The sequence below is a fragment of the Tigriopus californicus genome, chromosome 11, assembly GCF_007210705.1.
Source record: "Tigriopus californicus strain San Diego chromosome 11, Tcal_SD_v2.1, whole genome shotgun sequence".
In the NCBI taxonomy this organism is placed as follows: domain Eukaryota; kingdom Metazoa; phylum Arthropoda; class Copepoda; order Harpacticoida; family Harpacticidae; genus Tigriopus; species Tigriopus californicus.
The window spans coordinates 10,843,090-10,860,995 of NC_081450.1; the positions used below are offsets into that span (position 1 = coordinate 10,843,090).

The 17,906-nt window shown below is 40.4% G+C and overlaps 3 protein-coding genes across 3 annotated transcripts in view; all 3 read left to right on the plus strand.

The window, feature by feature from the left end:
* Window positions 1-940, plus strand: part of LOC131891165 (uncharacterized) — a 1,673-nt gene extending 733 nt beyond the window's left edge. The window contains exon 3 of the mRNA XM_059240690.1: window positions 4-940. Coding sequence (XP_059096673.1) covers window positions 4-612 — 609 coding nt within the window. The 3' untranslated portion in view covers window positions 613-940. The remainder of the gene's footprint in view (window positions 1-3) is intronic.
* A 2,994-nt stretch (window positions 941-3,934) lies between these two features.
* Window positions 3,935-5,610, plus strand: LOC131889818 (uncharacterized). The gene is made up of 2 exons (XM_059239015.1): window positions 3,935-4,224; window positions 4,347-5,610. Exons 1-2 carry the CDS (start codon window positions 4,108-4,110, stop codon window positions 5,340-5,342), a joined length of 1,113 nt encoding a protein of 370 aa, XP_059094998.1. The 5' UTR covers window positions 3,935-4,107; the 3' UTR covers window positions 5,343-5,610.
* A 4,319-nt stretch (window positions 5,611-9,929) lies between these two features.
* On the plus strand, window positions 9,930-13,066 carry LOC131889819 (uncharacterized). The gene is made up of 2 exons (XM_059239016.1): window positions 9,930-10,283; window positions 11,863-13,066. The coding sequence occupies exons 1-2, from the start codon at window positions 10,275-10,277 to the stop codon at window positions 12,907-12,909; spliced, it is 1,056 nt and encodes a 351-aa protein (XP_059094999.1). The 5' UTR covers window positions 9,930-10,274; the 3' UTR covers window positions 12,910-13,066.
* The last annotated feature ends 4,840 nt before the right edge of the window (window positions 13,067-17,906 follow it).

Sequence of the window (17,906 nt, forward strand, 5' to 3'; positions counted from 1 at the left end):
GAGGTCTGTACCCCTGCCTTCAAGACTGAATGTGAGGATGTTGAGCTACCCATCAAGAAGATCACCGATGGTGAATACTGCTACGATGTGGCCCGAACTGTATGCACCGAGTCCATTGAACAGGTCGACAATGAGGTGTGCTCCTACACCTATGAGAAGAAATACGAGGACACCACCGCTCAAACCGTCGAAGTGACCTTCAAGAAGGAGTCCAGTGTTCAGATGGTGACCGTGTGCCAACCCGGATATGGTCATGGATACCAGGCTTATGGTCAACAATACTGCAAGGAGGTGGCTCAAGAAACCCAATACAATGTGCCTATGGTTGCTCCTTTGGATGTGGACGTCCGTGTTGGATACCCCGAGCCTGTCAAGGCCTGTGTGAACAAGCCCATTGCTCTGCCCCAGATCTCTTGTGAGGTTATCACCGAGAACAAGTGCGTGGTCCAACCTCAAATTGAAGAGGCCACCGAGACCGTTCAGAAGTGTGTCACTTCATTGGGCGAGCCCGCTTGTCAAAAGGTCGAGCTGACCCTTCCCAAGCAGCGATGCGTTGAGCTTGTCTATGGTTATGCCGAGGACGCTCACAAGCAGGAAGAGTATGCTCAATAAGTGGCATACTTTGAGCATTGAGTTGCTATGTATGTAGGTCAGTTTCGACCTCTGCAATTGTTAAACATATTTATTTCTGCCATTTGAACGTTTGTTATGTATTCTATTTGTCTCCTTGAAAAGCCACCGATATGCAACATTTCATGTCCAGTCCTATCAATGCCAAACAAGTTTCCATCAAGATCAAAGAACTTTAAATAAAGCCGACTGATCCGATTTTAAAAAGTGGTTGTCAAACTGACTTACTTTCTTGACTCCTTGTTTTCCACATTTGAAAAATTGTATCAATCGCTAACGGCAGACAGATGGGTTTCAATTGTACCCAACAATGCTCACACAACCTCTTGGATAGGTATTGTTTCGTTTCATTATCCAATGGTACCATAGATTAAGGCATGGATGGCTAAAAGCGATGTCTTTGACACAAAGCAGACACCATTAGTCAAGGGAATCTAAGCAATCAATTTGTCGTCTTGTTGAAATATCGGTAAATAGAAATCTGAAGTGCTTCCTTCCCCATTAGAGTGTGTTGCCTACTAGGCGCAGCTTAAGAGGCAAGCACTCAGATATCCTGGAATTTCATTATCCAAGATCCCACTGGTTTTACCTAAAGAGGCCGAGATTGTACTTTTCTATGAGACTGCGGTTCGTTTACCTCTTCTTCTTCTCGAATGACAGACATGTTTTTTTTTTCAAGTTCAACTTTTGAAATGTTCTCCATTTTTGAGCCTAAATAATGATTTGGGTCTGGTTTAGCTAAAATTAAATTGTTGGTGATATTTGGCTGATTTTGGAAAAAAAATCTGGTATCTTTGAATCTTTGACAAGAAAATCTGGTATCTTTGACCAAAAGGACAAAACAGCAAGTCCTTGCAATCACTCTGATTTTCTGGTAGCCAATTTTGGTGGTGCATTGCATTATTCCATTATAGGGACTGCAAGGTAGGAGTTAAACAAACTCTAGCGGCCAAAAAAGGAAAAAGGGCGTTAGTAGAGAAGAACCATGACTTTTTTACTTCATTCAAAACTTTTGAAATGATGTGAAGACAGCCACAAACAAAAATGATTAAACTTCTTATGAATGATTTGAGTTTCTGCGAGATTGTAAAATAAGAGTGATGAGTAGAGACTTTTTTAATGTGTAGTTTAATTAACTTGTCATTTTGGGGCATTTTTAAACATTCAGGTGGTTTTGACCAAATTTCCGAAAAAATGACAGTTTTGGTACCTAATAATCCTAGAATTGGACATTTTTCTGTCAAATTGTTGTACTAAAGAACATTGATAATGCATTTTGGGTATATATGTTGGACTTCAATGCTTTGACGAGTCATTTGTTATGTTCGTTTTTGCTGCCTCCAATGGTGCGGGTTTTTTGTTGCAATTCTGAACTTAACTTGTTAATGAACAAGACCGTTCATATAGTTCAACTTAGCATTGTACTGATCAAAATCTTGGCTACATTTTTTTAGCAAGATAAAGTGCAAAATATGAAACCCACTCTTTTCCTGACTAGTCTTCAAATCGATTGATAAAAAAATGTTGATAGTTTGTGGCATTTGAAATTCAAACCTTTGGGAGGAGGATGCATTTGAAGAAGTTGCAATATTGGCTTTAGTAAAGTTTGCAACACCCAATTTGAGATTTTGTGACACAAGCACACCAAAATAAAAGCGCAAAGGAAATAATCTATTTAATAGAGCCTCTTTTCAACACAACTGGCCACTTCACTTCAGTAAGTTATTGATAGTTGACAAATTTGTTAGATACAGTAATATAAACTTGATTATTTAGTAACACTGTTTTGGCTCAATTAAAAATCAATCATGAAAACTCAGTGGTGTACAGAGTCTCAAATTTCATACTTACTATTGATAAAAAAAAAACAATAGCAATTTATTACATCTGTGACTCAAATATTTTCATTTTCTTAATTATTGGACCTGTTTTTCTTTCATATTTTGCCTTTTTTAAAGAAAACATATTTCATTATTTCACCAGAAGCAGTTGAACATTTTCAGTGTCTCTAGTGATGAGAGTTCTGATTTAGCAGTTAATAGTAATGCCACCACACAAATAACTGAATAGATACTTTCAAGGAATCTAGTCCAACTACTTAACCCATTCTCTTTATCATCAAACTTTTTGCATGAGTTGTTCAAACAATAAACAACCTTTATTGTATTGTTGTTGCAGCCTATCACCCTACAGAACCATCAATAGGAGTTATGGGATCAAACAATTATCAAAATTAAATGAAGAGTACCAGAAAGCTTGGGAAGTAAAGGCAATAGTTAATTTTCAAGTAATGAGTTATTGTCAATCAAAATGATTGCCGTAGTTTGATGTGAGAATAATCAGGGTGATATTTTGAGACTAGCTAATGGTTTCCCAACATGTCATTACTAATGTGATATCATTGGAAAGAAAACAACTCTAGTAACATCCTTGTGTGATTATTTATTTGATGGTATCAATAATCCAGTTCTTTTTGGATTTTTGATGTTGCTGGATAGCCCCCTTCGGCTGCACGAAATATGTTTTACGTTCTGCACTTCAGAGGGCGCTTTGTCTTTCAGCCTCTACCAAATAAAGGGCCGATTGGGCCAATTCCTTTTTACTGAATTATAATGCGTTTGTGTTGTTTATGGCTAGTTGTATCAAAATCTGATTTATAATTAGTGCCCCGGGTCACATAATGTCTGGAAAGGAAATTGCGTTCAAGGCAAGGTAAGAGCAGTTTATTTAGCAATCTACCATGCCTCTTCCCGTTTTCTTTGGGCCGTGTGACGTTACAAATAAAGGCCCTTATGTTTCATTCAAATTTGCCACGATTTCTTGTTTGATAACTTGTTCAGGATAGAGCTCGCAGAGTTGGAAAACAGCACTGTTAACCTATTAACATCAATTGTTGTCTAAGGTGCTTACTTCTCTTTCTTTACAAAGACGCGAGAACAAACGTTAGCACAGGGTTTACTAACGCTGAGTTTCCTTTTTTGCCGCAAAATGCCTCATTATGAAACAAGCAGTCCGTATTGGATCATTTCCCAAATCAATAAGATGGTTACATGTTCGAAATTTGGCCGGCCTACTATGTAGATCTCAAAAGCTGAGACTGACAAATGACGGAGGATCAACAGTTCTGTTTAGAAACAAGGGGGCAACAATTGCAAGTTTGTAACAATGTGTGCGTCGTACTGGTTGGTACTCGTCATTGCAAAACAAGGAGTTCAGAAATCATTGCCCAATCTTACAATATAGATAGTACCTCCCATTCATGCAAGCCACTTGCCAATGGGCAGATTGTTGGTTGCCGCATGTCCAATCATACTGATGTTGTTGTACACTCATGGTAGAGTACTGCATGTATGTATGTACATACGCGTGTGTGAGTGTACGTATAGATGACGCAACTTAGGGCAGGTCATTGCTCGTTGGTTGTTTGGGGTGGGGGAATTTGGGCCGGCAACAAGAACCAAATGCGCCTCAGAGAGCATGCTCAGAAATACATATAATGGCACAAACTCGCCAAACACAATCAGTTGCGAGCTAACCGTCTTTGGAATCAGTAACCCCTCCCAATTGAATACAACAATTGGATCAAAAATGAAGGTGCGCTTGATGCCATGAAAGCACCTACTTTGAAATGACACACTTCTGTTACAGTGGTCACCCAATATATTGAGCTTCTACGTAGATGAAATGACTTAACACTTGATTTTCATTCTTTTTAGTCTTTCATTGCCCTGGCTGTTCTTTTGCCCTTGGTGGCATCCGCCCCCAACACCGGATCGTATGCTTCCTTCACCCAACATGGCCAATCGTTTGGTTATAACTCCAATGGAGGCTCGCTCTCCTATGCTCACAAGCCAACTTCATCACCTTACCAACCTCAAGAATCCACCTACCAACCTCATCCCTACCATGCTGAGCCTTCTTATAAACCAGAGCCCTACCACACTGAACCCGCCTATAAGCCTGAATCCTACCACCCTGAGCCCACCTACAAGCCTGCCCCTTCTTATGGCCACCACCAACCCAGCTACCACCAAGAACCCAAGTACGGATATGAGCAACCCAAGCACAATTGTACAGTTGAGGATGTGACTGAAGAGGCCGAGGTCTGCACCCCTGCCTTCAAGACTGAATGTGAGGATGTTGAGCTAGCCATCAAGAAGATCACCGATGGTGAATACTGCTACGATGTGGCCCGAACTGTATGCACCGAGTCCATTGAACAGGTCGACAATGAGGTGTGCTCCTACACCTATGAGAAGAAATACGAGGACACCACCGCTCAAACCGTCGAAGTGACCTTCAAGAAGGAGTCCAGTGTTCAGATGGTGACCGTGTGCCAACCCGGATATGGTCATGGATACCAGGCTTATGGTCAACAATACTGCAAGGAGGTGGCTCAAGAAACCCAATACAATGTGCCTATGGTTGCTCCTTTGGATGTGGACGTCCGTGTTGGATACCCCGAGCCTGTCAAGGCCTGTGTGAACAAGCCCATTGCTCTGCCCCAGATCTCTTGTGAGGTTATCACCGAGAACAAGTGCGTGGTCCAACCTCAAATTGAAGAGGCCACCGAGACCGTTCAGAAGTGTGTCACTTCATTGGGCGAGCCCGCTTGTCAAAAGGTCGAGCTGACCCTTCCCAAGCAGCGATGCGTTGAGCTTGTCTATGGTTATGCCGAGGACGCTCACAAGCAGGAAGAGTATGCTCAATAAGTGGCATACTTTGAGCATTGAGTTGCTATGTATGTAGGTCAGTTTCGACCTCTGCAATTGTTAAACATATTTATTTCTGCCATTTGAACGTTTGTTATGTATTCTATTTGTCTCCTTGAAAAGCCACCGATATGCAACATTTCATGTCCAGTCCTATCAATGCCAAACAAGTTTCCATCAAGATCAAAGAACTTTTAATAAAGCCGACTGATCCGATTTTAAAAAGTGGTTGTCAAACTGACTTACTTTCTTGACTCCTTGTTTTCCACATTTGAAAAATTGTATCAATCGCTAACGGCAGACAGATGGGTTTCAATTGTACCCAACAATGCTCACACAACCTCTTGGATAGGTATTGTTTCGTTTCATTATCCAATGGTACCGTAGATTAAGGCATGGATGGCTAAAAGCGATGTCTTTGACACAAAGCAGACACCATTAGTCAAGGGAATCTAAGCAATCAATTTGTCGTCTTGTTGAAATATCGGTAAATAGAAATCTGAAGTGCTTCCTTCCCCATTAGAGTGTGTTGCCTACTAGGCGCAGCTTAAGAGGCAAGCACTCAGATATCCTGGAATTTCATTATCCAAGATCCCACTGGTTTTACCTAAAGAGGCCGAGATTGTACTTTTCTATGAGACTGCGGTTCGTTTACCTCTTCTTCTTCTAGAATGACAGACATGTTTTTTTTTTCAAGTTCAACTTTTGAAATGTTCTCCATTTTTGAGCCTAAATAATGATTTGGGTCTGGTTTAGCTAAAATTAAATTGTTGGTGATATTTGGCTGATTTTGGAAAAAAAATCTGGTATCTTTGAATCTTTGACAAGAAAATCTGGTATCTTTGACCAAAAGGACAAAACAACAGGTCCTTGCAATCACTCTGATTTTCTGCGTTGAGCTTGTCTACGGTTATACCGAGGACACTCACAAGTAGGAAGAAAATGTGCAATTGCTGTCTTAATTCTTAATAGTGTACAATCAACTTGGGCAGTTGTATTTTTGATAATACTATGTTTTTGTTATGAAATAAAATTATCTGGGTGTTGTCTCTTTAGAGCACTCACTTTCCTCTTCAAGAAACATTTGTGTTCATTATTTTCTGTTAAACGGTTCATGGTTTTATCTTGAAATAATGTGCTGTTGAGGCATTACAGTACATTAGTTTAACCTTTGAAACTTGATTGCTAACTAATCTGTTAGGATTTTCTTTCCGCTACTAGGAATTGATTTCCTGGCGTTTTAAGACGAAAAAAGCGCCCCTTTATATTTACTTGACTTTACATGTACTATTTATCAAATGATCGACCAACAAATTAGGGTTGGTGGATTTGACTAGCCCTTGAATATAAGGTTGATCAGGAATTTTAGTCAAAGACTTGTCCAAGTCTGACTTAAATCCTGCAACTGGATCAACGCCTACATAATCCCTACGAATATTTGAGGGCAGTAAATTAAACAATGAAGGAGCCCGAGAAAGAGGAGAGTTGAACTTCATTGTTTTAACTAGCCTGGATTCTCAAGGGCTTCAAGGTGCTCTCAAAACGCACAATGAGTCTCTGCGATTATTATAATTGACCCTAAATCCTGGGTTGGGCCAAAGCTCATGAATGCTTTTGAAAACGTATAATATCAGATATCTTCTCTAAATACTCCCAATGTTCCCAACCTTTTTAACCTCTCCCAATACGAGAACTCTCTCATTCTTATGATGTTCCTAGTAAAACAACTTTGGACCTGCTAGTGCTTTTACAAACCTGCTGAACTCATTGGAGCCCAAAAGGGGGAGGCATATTTAGGATGTAGCTGGACATCCGACTTGTATAGAGTTAGCATCGTGATACTATCTGGACTTAAACGTGCGATATATCCAACAACATGTTTGAAAGGCTTTGCCAACTTTCAACTCGATAAACTGGTGGAACTTTCCATTTTCTTAGACGAATGCATCTAGATCCTTCACGGACGAGACTTGTGGAATGCCTTTACCTTCATCATCTACTAGTGGAGAGCTGAATGAGGTAAACCTAAAAGTTATTGCTTGGCTTATTATTCCATTCAATGCCATAACACTCTTATCAACCCAAGACTAGATTTGGTCTAGAACCTCTTCCAGGCAACCGGAATTCAGACCATCCGTGCCACAAACTACTTTTGTATCATCAGCATAGGAAGAGATACTGAAATTCCTATCAATACTAAGCTTATAAAGTGAAGCAATGAAGATGATGAAAAGGAGAAAAGATGATGAAAGGGAGAAAAAATAAATGTTTATTAAGAAAGGATATGTCCTTGGTATTTCAAAGAGCTGAGCTGAACTAAAGCAATTTTACTCTAGTTACGCGCATTTCTTGAATTCCTTCGAATTTGCTTGAATTTAGAATTCAAATTCATGTGCCGGAGAAAGAAAAAAGAGGAAATTTTAACGAAGGAAACCCTCCTGCTTTGTTTAAAAAGAATTGCAACTTATTTCAATCAAATCAACCATATCTTCCTAAAAGCGTTTCCACTTTCCAAATATCCATACGTGTTCAAACACAAACACAATTAATTCCCTTGACTCTATCAACCATCTTTTACTCGGGTTCATTGTAACTAATCCACATATTAATGCATATCTCGAATTTCAACACAGTAATGTAATGTGACCGATTGTTTCCGACAGATATGTAAGCTAAAACGAATCGCCTTGAAATAGGGTGCCCTTGTATATGGAATGCAAGAAGATTCACGAAGGTGGACATTTTTTAGACTTTGCTGGTGTACCACTTGATTGGTCAAAAACTCCTCATTGGTTTAAGTCAATAAAACATTTACAACTCAGAAATCTTTTGCATGAATTGCTCCTCGAAGATATAATTTCGAAGGTTTGATTTGGCTTTAATCGAAGGTTTTTCCGAAATTGACGGGAATTTTGCCAATTCAGCAAACACTTGAATTATGAATTGTTTTCCGCATTCCCTGTTCCTAAATACTCGTACACGTTCAGGCATTGAGCAATGGCTGTAATTGATCGTCTAATGAAGCCTGATTTGGCGCACACATGCAAAAAGGCAACAAAGTAGAGTATGCATGGTCAAAAAAGGCAGGTTCACACACTCCATGAGAACCAAACCAGTTAATATCGCAAATACTTACATTATGCGGTTCATAATAAGTTTAGCGTCTTCAAATGATGCGTAAAAATAGGAATCGTTACCGAAGAAGCGTCCGTTTATTGTTGTGAATTTGGCGTCAAATTTGTGCCATTAGATTCGGTATAGAGTCTGACATTTGTGGTGACAAACCCATTTGCGGAATTTTTTTCCGAATCCTGTCTGTATTTCCTTAAGTACTTACTGAAATCTAAAGTTGGTTCAATGAATGTTCTAAAACCATCATATCTTTATGAAACCTTAACATGGTGGTGAACACCATTCTTTTGTAAGTCTTCCGCATGAAGCCAACTCAAAGATTCAATGTGGCCGAAAGTGTTTCCCAAAACTGGGGAATTTGAGAGATGAATTGGTCCAACACTATTTCGCTTGGTATGTTATATTCTGGTTCGGAGAAGGCCAAATTGTACAAAATCCTAAAAACATTAATGTCAAAACTCTCTTGGTAGCGGCCGTTCGCCTTAGATTTATACTTGAACAAAATTTGAAGTAACCAAAACAGTTCCTTTCCAATGTCAATCGTGGCGAATGTTTTCAGTTATATTACATATGTATATATATTTTCTTTCCCAAAATTATTTCTGGCCTGCAAGGAAAAAGAGTTAATGGAATAAAACCCTTGAATTGAGATTAACAAAGAACCGGCGTACTTGCCAACTGAAACAATAACGAACTACAAAGGACTATACCGCACGCACAATTATACCATCCAGGTAAATGCAAACAGTACAATACAATGATGTAGTCAAATGGAAACTTTGACATGGTGTGAGTTTCCTTGTTCAAACCATCATACGTAATTTACGCCAAATGATCACGCCACTGAAAATCTGGACGTCTATTCAAAAACTTTAACACTGGGCTTTAAAGCACAAAATCATCACAAAGTTGTGTCCAGAAGACCAGAGAAATCCCAGAGCGTGTGTGTTTTGTGACCAACTTTTTCGTCGAAAACCCTCCAAACAAGTCAGGTCTCACAGCGTATTCGTTCCACCTCGAGATTTGCCGTCCCATCGCGAAAACTAACCTGTATTGTAGAGGAGGAACATGTCCACATTGCATATCATAATTCGGTATCGTACGGAAAGTTTGACCAAGTAAGTGCCAACCACCGAGGATGTTTCCACTTGAATCGCATCGCAGCCTATCAAAACCAACTGGCCGTCACTCATGATATTGGACGCCAACATTTTTTGGACTGGAAGCAACATCTCTAACAAGTCTAAAGAAAATCATTTTATGAAACTGTGACCCTCTAAAAGATCATGTGTTCAGTGATTCACGATAGCAATGCTAGTTAGACATTCAATCTATTCTTGACGAACGACTGAATTAAGACAATTGACGAATGAAGAAGTGAAGATGTCCACTTTGAACGGAGTGAGTTCGGTAGGGAGAGGCTGTGTGTCCGTTGGTCCAGTTGGAAGAAGAAGAATAATGTGGTGGGGGTGTCTTGCCCGTACAAACCGCACGGTATGCACGCATGTCGACGATTATCATCCAAGCTCATGAAATTGCTTGCAGGACAATACATGTACTCGTACAAAACACCCTCGAGGTGCAACCAACCTGTTAAATGTCAATTTTATCATATTAACATATAAGGCCTGCATGAATAACACATCCTCTGCAGTCAACTAAGTGAGCCAAATCCGACAACCCGGTGTTGATGATATTGTTGATTTGGGATTGAGTGACATTCGTTTGACTTTGCCTCCTTGATCGACCAGAACATTGTGAAAAGGTTGATCAACTTGGGATTGTTTGTTATCTTTAACAATGAATTTGGTAAGCATTTTGAGTCGAATTCACGAATCTTTTAGGTGAATACGAATAACTCGGCTACCTAATTAACGAATCGTGGACAAATCACTTGTGCCTCAACTAGTTGCGCCAGACTGTGAATGGTTCATTTCTGTTTTGGCATGCAAAAATTATTATTATGCTAAAATTGATAGTTAGCAAAATCTTTTATTGCAACTCATGGTCATGGCAACAGGAATGTAACACCAGAAACATAGGTGATATAGGTGAAGAGTGGTGATCCTAACGACAATCTTCTTTGGGCTGGTGAATGAAAAACTAAAAGTTATCCCTGTTTTGGGAATTCCTCTGGTAAACTTTTCTAGATTTCCAGTGGGTTGAAGTGTGGAATGTAACTTCTTTTCTATAAAATTTTTCGTCAAGTTGCATTTACTTTTGCGTCTTTTCAATTCTAACTGGTCCAGAAGATTTGCATTGAATAAAAGGTAAGACTGACTGTTGGTTTGGGCAATCATTGATTGAATGTAGCTGCAAATTGACTCAAATCATTTCTCATAATTTCGTAACAAAATGCCGTGCCATCTACTTGAGAATTTTGATGGAAAGTAGTGTGTGAAGCTCGTAACAACTCTCCAAATAATGTCCAAAATGCAGACATGTAATGAACAATTTTACCGTAAAGATAAGTACCAACAACAATCTTTTTGAGCCTTTGATGCATGGATATGTAGATTGACTCGGAATTTCTGGCAATAAGAATTTCAGCTTTTAGTCCTTTGCAATAAGAGATATAACCTTTCAATTTATAATCATTCATTTTAGTATTGGGGATTACCTTGAGTGCAACGATTTGTAAGGCCGGTGAAAACCAAAACGATAATTTCACCATTCCTTGACAGTTTTAATGATTCGATAACAAAGTGACTGATTCAGTTAAAACTCAAGCCCATATTGCTGAAATAGGAGAAAATACTAAGATATTTTGAGAATATATTTTTTTGAGCCTTGCAGTCAAAGAAAGAAATTATGTAGATGGATCCAATCGCTCATCTAGCGTTTCTGCACGTTAACATTGAGCATTGCATGCCGTACTTCAAACCCTCGTTGAAAGCAAGATTTGAAAAAGGAGCAGAAAACCAGAGTAGAAAACAAGACCCATTCAAGTTGAAACCAAGAACTACACTTAAAGTCTAGCGTAATGCAAAAGTGTCTAGTAATAAAATTCTTAATATTCATAATACGTGCGCCAGGTACTGCAATCGTTTTAAATAATCATAAATTGTTGTGATTTTTGATTCACGCTGCATTAGTCTGACCATTGTGACGCTTTTGTTTTCAACCTACTCATTCATGATCCTTTTGAGGGCTTCGATCCGAATCTTTTCGAGATGTCGCTGAAGTGACGCATCTTACATTGATTAAATATTGTCATAAAAATCACGTGTCAGACGAAAGATCGCTCCAGGAAAATAGATCGGTGGACGTTCAGCCATGTGTAACAGTATCAGTCATGCATTTTGAACGCCGTGATCGCTTTGACACACGCACAAAAATCGAAAGATTCAACATTAGATCGCACTCAACCTATCGTTTTGTGTTCCAGATATTCCTCCTCCCTTGTGTGGGACTTCTCATCTCTGGACTGAAGGCTGATCCGACTCCAGCACCCAAGTCCGATCACCATAATCACCATTTTACTGCTGCCCCATTCCATCATGTGACCACTCCAAGTTACGGGGCACCCCCTCCGCCTCCTCCGCCAGCACCAGCCTACCATCAACCAGCGCCTCAACATAATTATGGTTACCAAGAACCTCAACCTTATATCGTCGAGACACAAACCTTTCCTCAGCAGAATTGCAGTGTGGTGGATGAGGTAGTGAAGGCTGAGATTTGCATCCCAGACTTTAGCACCGAATGTGGAGAGCAGTCAAGTATGACCAAAAGATTAGAAACCGGCGAGTTTTGCTACAACATCACCCGAACTGTGTGCACGCAGACCGAGACCACGAGTGACATTGAAGTGTGTGACGTGAATTATGACCGAAGTGAGTCGCCAGCCAAGGCCAAGACCGTTGAGGTCAAATTCAACAAGGAATGCCAGTCTAATAAAGTGACCGTTTGCCAAGAGAAGAAGCAGGAATACCCTAGTTATGACCATCCCTACAACAATCAGTATGGTAATGGTGGGCACCACTACAATGCCCAGTATGAATATGGTACCGTTCAAGAATGCCAGGAGGTGGACCAAGAGACCTGCTACAATATCCCATCCGTGGAAGAGGTGGAAGTCGACGTAATGTTGGCATTTCCGGCTCCCTCGCGGAATTGCGAGACTCAAACGGTTACCATTCCAGAGGTCAAATGCGAGGACATTGTGGAGCAAAAGTGTCAAAATATCCCAAGAATTGTGGAAGCGCCCGATAACTTTGAGCGTTGTGAAGTCAAGGTGGGCGAACCCAAATGTGAGGAGATCGAATTGGTTCTACCGAAACAGATCTGCACGGACATCATTTACGGATTGGCTGAGGTGCCCTACGAACCTGAATATGGCCACCCGCAACCTGCCTATGAATCCCATCCCCATCAACCATATGCCAATGTGACCCCTAGACCGCAACACCGAGGTCATCAGCCTCATAAAGTGTGAGGTTCAAGCCCAAGTCAAACCAAGGCATTAGAATTAATTTACATTACGTGAGCCAGTTGAAAAGTAAGTTTAAAGTTTACGCTATTCTTTTCACTTATTTATTCTTTTATTTATCTCCTATGATATTGTGTGCGAATACAAATTATGATCAAGCAAATTGTCATTGGTTCAATTGCATTTTGAAGGCACACACCATACCACGACGCTTCCTCGTTGGATTCATCTTTTGTCATGCATAACGATTATCCACATTCGAATAGCAAATTCGGATGATCATTTGGCACTGAATAATTATCATCCATTTGTTGGTTTCCATGGAGCCTTTTTTGTTTCTTTTTGAAACAACACAAGCGAGCTCCAAAGGATTCTTTGCCTTGACCTCTAAACTCGTGCATTGAAGTCCTACTTGAAAGATTGTTCAATGTCTGTCCCTGAAAGTTTCTTATGCTTGTCTTCAAAATCTCGAATCAAAAGAAGACAAACTTTGACAATGCCAATCTGTTGAATCAGTAGAGCGAAATGCACACCAACCGTGAACCAGAACCCTCAATATAGCACGGCGTCCAAATATTCCTGCTGTACTTTAACGTGTTGGTAGGAGCTGCAGTATTTAGTGCGAATGACTTCCTTGTGAAATTAGCTTCAGGACTGTTAGTTTGTTGCCACAAAAACAATGACCATCATGCAAAGTATGAACTATTCATGTGACAAGTTTTAGTGTGTCCTGGACGCGTGCGAGTAATGAAAGAACCTCGCAACAAATCAATCCCCCTTGAAGGAGATTTTTGAGCCTCAACAAGCACTGTAGGGGTAGAATGGTTGTATTGGAAATAATTGTATCATTATATAGGCACAGTTCAAGCCGATTTAGTGTTAAAAAATCAAATATTTTCGTTCTCAAACTGGTAGAACGTTTATGTCTCACACCCTCTAAACCATATCAGAGAGGGTTGAGAGTTATTGTTTTGACACTGATGAGGCTCTGTGGTTGAATCTGGTGGTCGTTCTCAGAGTCACAAAGCAACCCGCCGGGACAAATTTTATTTTTGATTACGCATGCGATCGGTCTTAGTGATCTAGACAGTAATCACTTCCAAAACCATCACTCTTCGTTCATCGCCTTGGTTTCGAGCCATGTAGTGCACACTCTATGGATACTAGGTAGGGTACAATGCCGTTTTCTCGCTATCCTCCGACCTGAATATGGCTTTGGTGGCTACACGTTGGTTCACCATCCTATTCATACTTTTGAACCAAATTGTCACACACACACAAGAGTTAGTTTAGTTTTTGCGCTTGGCCGTGACGCTCCTGGACAATGACCAAGGTGAGCGATAAAATGACTTGATTTGTTACCAGTCCTCAATTAAGTAGATCCACATTTTTTAAACATTGCAGATACTTCCGATACTCCTTGTCTTGATCTTGATTAGTTGGACTCGGGGTGAACCCAAAGCCAAATCCCAACCCTATGGATATCAATATGCCAGTTTGAGCCCTAATGCCTATCCTCATGCATCATCTTCAAGTTATGGAGCCCCCCAACCAAACATTTATGCTCAACCGCAATATGGTGGGTACCCAAAAGGTAGAGATATTCATCCAGGCCAACAATCCGTGATAAGCCCACNCCCAACCAAACATTTATGCTCAACCGCAATATGGTGGGTACCCAAAAGGTAGAGATATTCATCCAGGCCAACAATCCGTGATAAGCCCACCGCAACAACTAAAACAACCTCAAGCCCTGCCTCAACAAAATTGCACGGTTGAAGATGTCGTTCTAACGGCGGAAATTTGCATTCCTGACTGCAAACAAACCGAGGTGACTTCGGATATTGAGGTGTGCAGTGTGGACTACGAGAACAATGAAAAGACTGGCAAGGCCAAAACTGTGGAGGTGGTCTTCAATAAGGAATGTGAGACTCGTTTGGTGACGGTTTGTCAGGATGTTCAGCAAGCAACGAACGGTGGAACCGAGCAGCAATGTTCGGAAGTGGAACAAGAGACCTGCTTCAACATTCCTACTGTCCAGGAAGTGGAGATTGAGGTGAACATGGCCTTCCCCAAGCCCTCCAGGGATTGTGACATCCAAACCGTCACCATTCCCGAAATCACGTGCGAGGATATTGTGGAACAAAAGTGCCAAAATATTCCCCGAATTGTCGAGACACCGTCCAGTTTCGACAATTGCCAAGTAGTTGTGGGCGAACCCAAATGTGAGGAGATCGAGTTGGTTCTACCTAAGCAAGTCTGTACCGATATCCTGTATGGATTTGCCGAAGTGCCAGTGGAGGCCCCAGAGCCTCAATTTGAGCAGCAGCCTCAACCAAGTTACATTCAGTATAATCAAGCTCAATACGGTTCACCTCCGAATCTGCCTTATAGCAGGGCTCGACCGAACCATTACGGTTGAAGTTGTTTTGACGCCGTAGCGTACGATCTTACCTTAGTGTGCCCATTTATGTACTGATCTATTTAACAAACGAGTCACAAGTCTTTGGTTTGAATTGTAATCTTTGGCTTAACAACAGCATTAACATTGGTTACACTAAGTGAACCGACAGTGTCCTAGCGTGAAATAAAGTCCTGTGTTGTGTCCGGTTCGGATTTTCTTGTGGAATTGCACACCACTGATTTATCACCTGACAAAAGCATTGTTCAAGGAGCTGCATCCACGCTACTATCATCTTGACGATATTTCACCCCCAGGAATAATAACTTGATAGAATTTTGTGCTTCGCCAATGCAACTAAAAACGTGCAAAGCGTTGTAAGACGCCGCTAACCATTGCTATTTAGGAGGATACGCATACTGAATGCGAAGATATCCGCATCAGAAACAGAAATACGTAGGGTTTAAAATATGATGTTTAAAGTCTAGTTTCATCTTCCATGTCTTAGCCTATAGCATTGGTTCGAAATGAAAGTTCTCCATATATATACAACTTGAGTAAACGTCGGAATTGTTTCATACAGGCCAGTTGTCTTTTTGCATTGAGTTTTACAACAATCTGCGAAGGAGATCATATTTCCAAGTTCCAAAAGGCACGTACGAATTGCTCTTGAGAAATGTATTTGTGTACCGTTTCTGATGCACATTTGATGGAATTCTTAAAGGGGAGAAAAAAGCCAACGAAATTTCGTCGTGTGTTTTTCGATAGTATCTGGGGCGAGTCCATGGGACGGACACCTTGAGCCTCGGGCAAATGTTATATCCTCTCTTAAAACCGATGGAAATTCCAAGCACTTCCAGCCCTTCTCGTGACTCCATTGTGCCCCAAGGTGCTTAAGCTGCTAGTGGACGGACTTGCTTGTCCATTCATGAGGATGGGGTAAAATTTAGCCCCAAGATTGCCGAGTTCGACTTCGATGATCCTCGATTGGGAATCTCGCTTAGTACGTAAGCTTTGGGTACAGGAATTTCCAAAATCGGGCCGTGAACAAAAGGGGATCCATTCGAGCGTGAAGAATCTTTCACTAGAAGCATATGTCCTAACCCAAGCAATAAAAGACAAGAAAACAATGTGTTAAACGTCAGACAAAATTTGGAGGTACATTGATCTCAAGCCTATGAGTGACAAGCTGCTTTTGTTTCAATGATGGCAACTCGTTGATTATTCGCCTGTTGGTGTTTTATTGTTATTAAATTAATCAGGTGCCTGAATTTTTCGCCTATAATATTCCTCCGAGCTCTTTGGTCCTACTTCGTCGATCGCACTGCTACTGCCCAATACGGCGCTCTTTAGCCTATCGCTGCTGCGCTCTCGTCGTGTTGGCATTTCATATGGGGTTAATCGTGACAATCAAGGCCATTAACCCCTCCATTCTTCCTTGCATCAAAATGATTTACCATTTTGAATATCATTTTGGCAAAACAATGTCACTTTGGGGGGTAAAGGTCCTTTGGTGAATTGCTACTTTGAACTGGTTGAAGGAAAGAAATACCAAAAGGTATTTCTGTGAGCCTATTAATGTTAGTAAATTTCAAGACTTAGTGCTTCATTCACGTTCAATATGAATCATGGGAAATAGAAGCGGTTCAAACGTGACCAATTTTCTGAAATACAATTTTCAATTGCGGTTGACATCATTCGTGTTGATCTCAAACACGCAATCTGGCCAGCCCAATTCATTAACCACAAAGGAAATCAAAGCATATGGATATTTCAAATTTCTTCTTGTGGACTGGTAATGATCATTGTTTGTAAAAGTCTTTTGCTGTTCATTCACGAAACCTTGGATTGAAATAAGATTCTAAGAGACTAAAAAGAGCTCCATCAAGAGAAATACCACCCTTAATATATACATATACGTACATGATTAAATTCTGCTCGTATTCAATATTCTATAGGACCAAATACCGCGTTGACAGGTCTTTTCTATAGAGTATTCTTGCAATAGCGTTCTCTACTAAATGAGCAAATCGTAGTGATGGACCAAGTCCGGACACGGGTCCAAGTGCACTCGATTTTTGAGAAATTGGCCGGACTCGATCACGACTCGTCCAAAACAGATAATTTCATAATAAATTTCGTTCGAAAACTAGCTTTTCTTCGTTATGAATTGACCATGTAAGAAAGCAAGCTTTGGATGATGATTGCATTACCCTTGTTAGGCTTAGTAGAAACAAGATTAAAGATTAGTCTTTGCGTTTTCTTGAGTCCTGCAAAAGACTCGGCGATTCTGACAAAAGTCAAAAAATGAAGAGCTAGCACGAGTCCAACTTTTGCTGCACTCCCCCAGCATTAGTAAATCACGTCAATTTTCATCAAAAGGTCACAAGTTGAGGATAAGAAAAAATATTGTGGCAAAGATTATGATCCATTGAAATATGTCCTTAATGATAACCTACCTTCATAAGTTCATAACGGTTATACCAATTTGTATGAAACTTCGTCAAGATGTTTCCAGAACCTTTTTTCATCAGCTTTCCGAAAAACATATCAGGTGATAAGCAATAGTGATTTAGTGATAGTGCTTTTTTTTGGGGGGGGG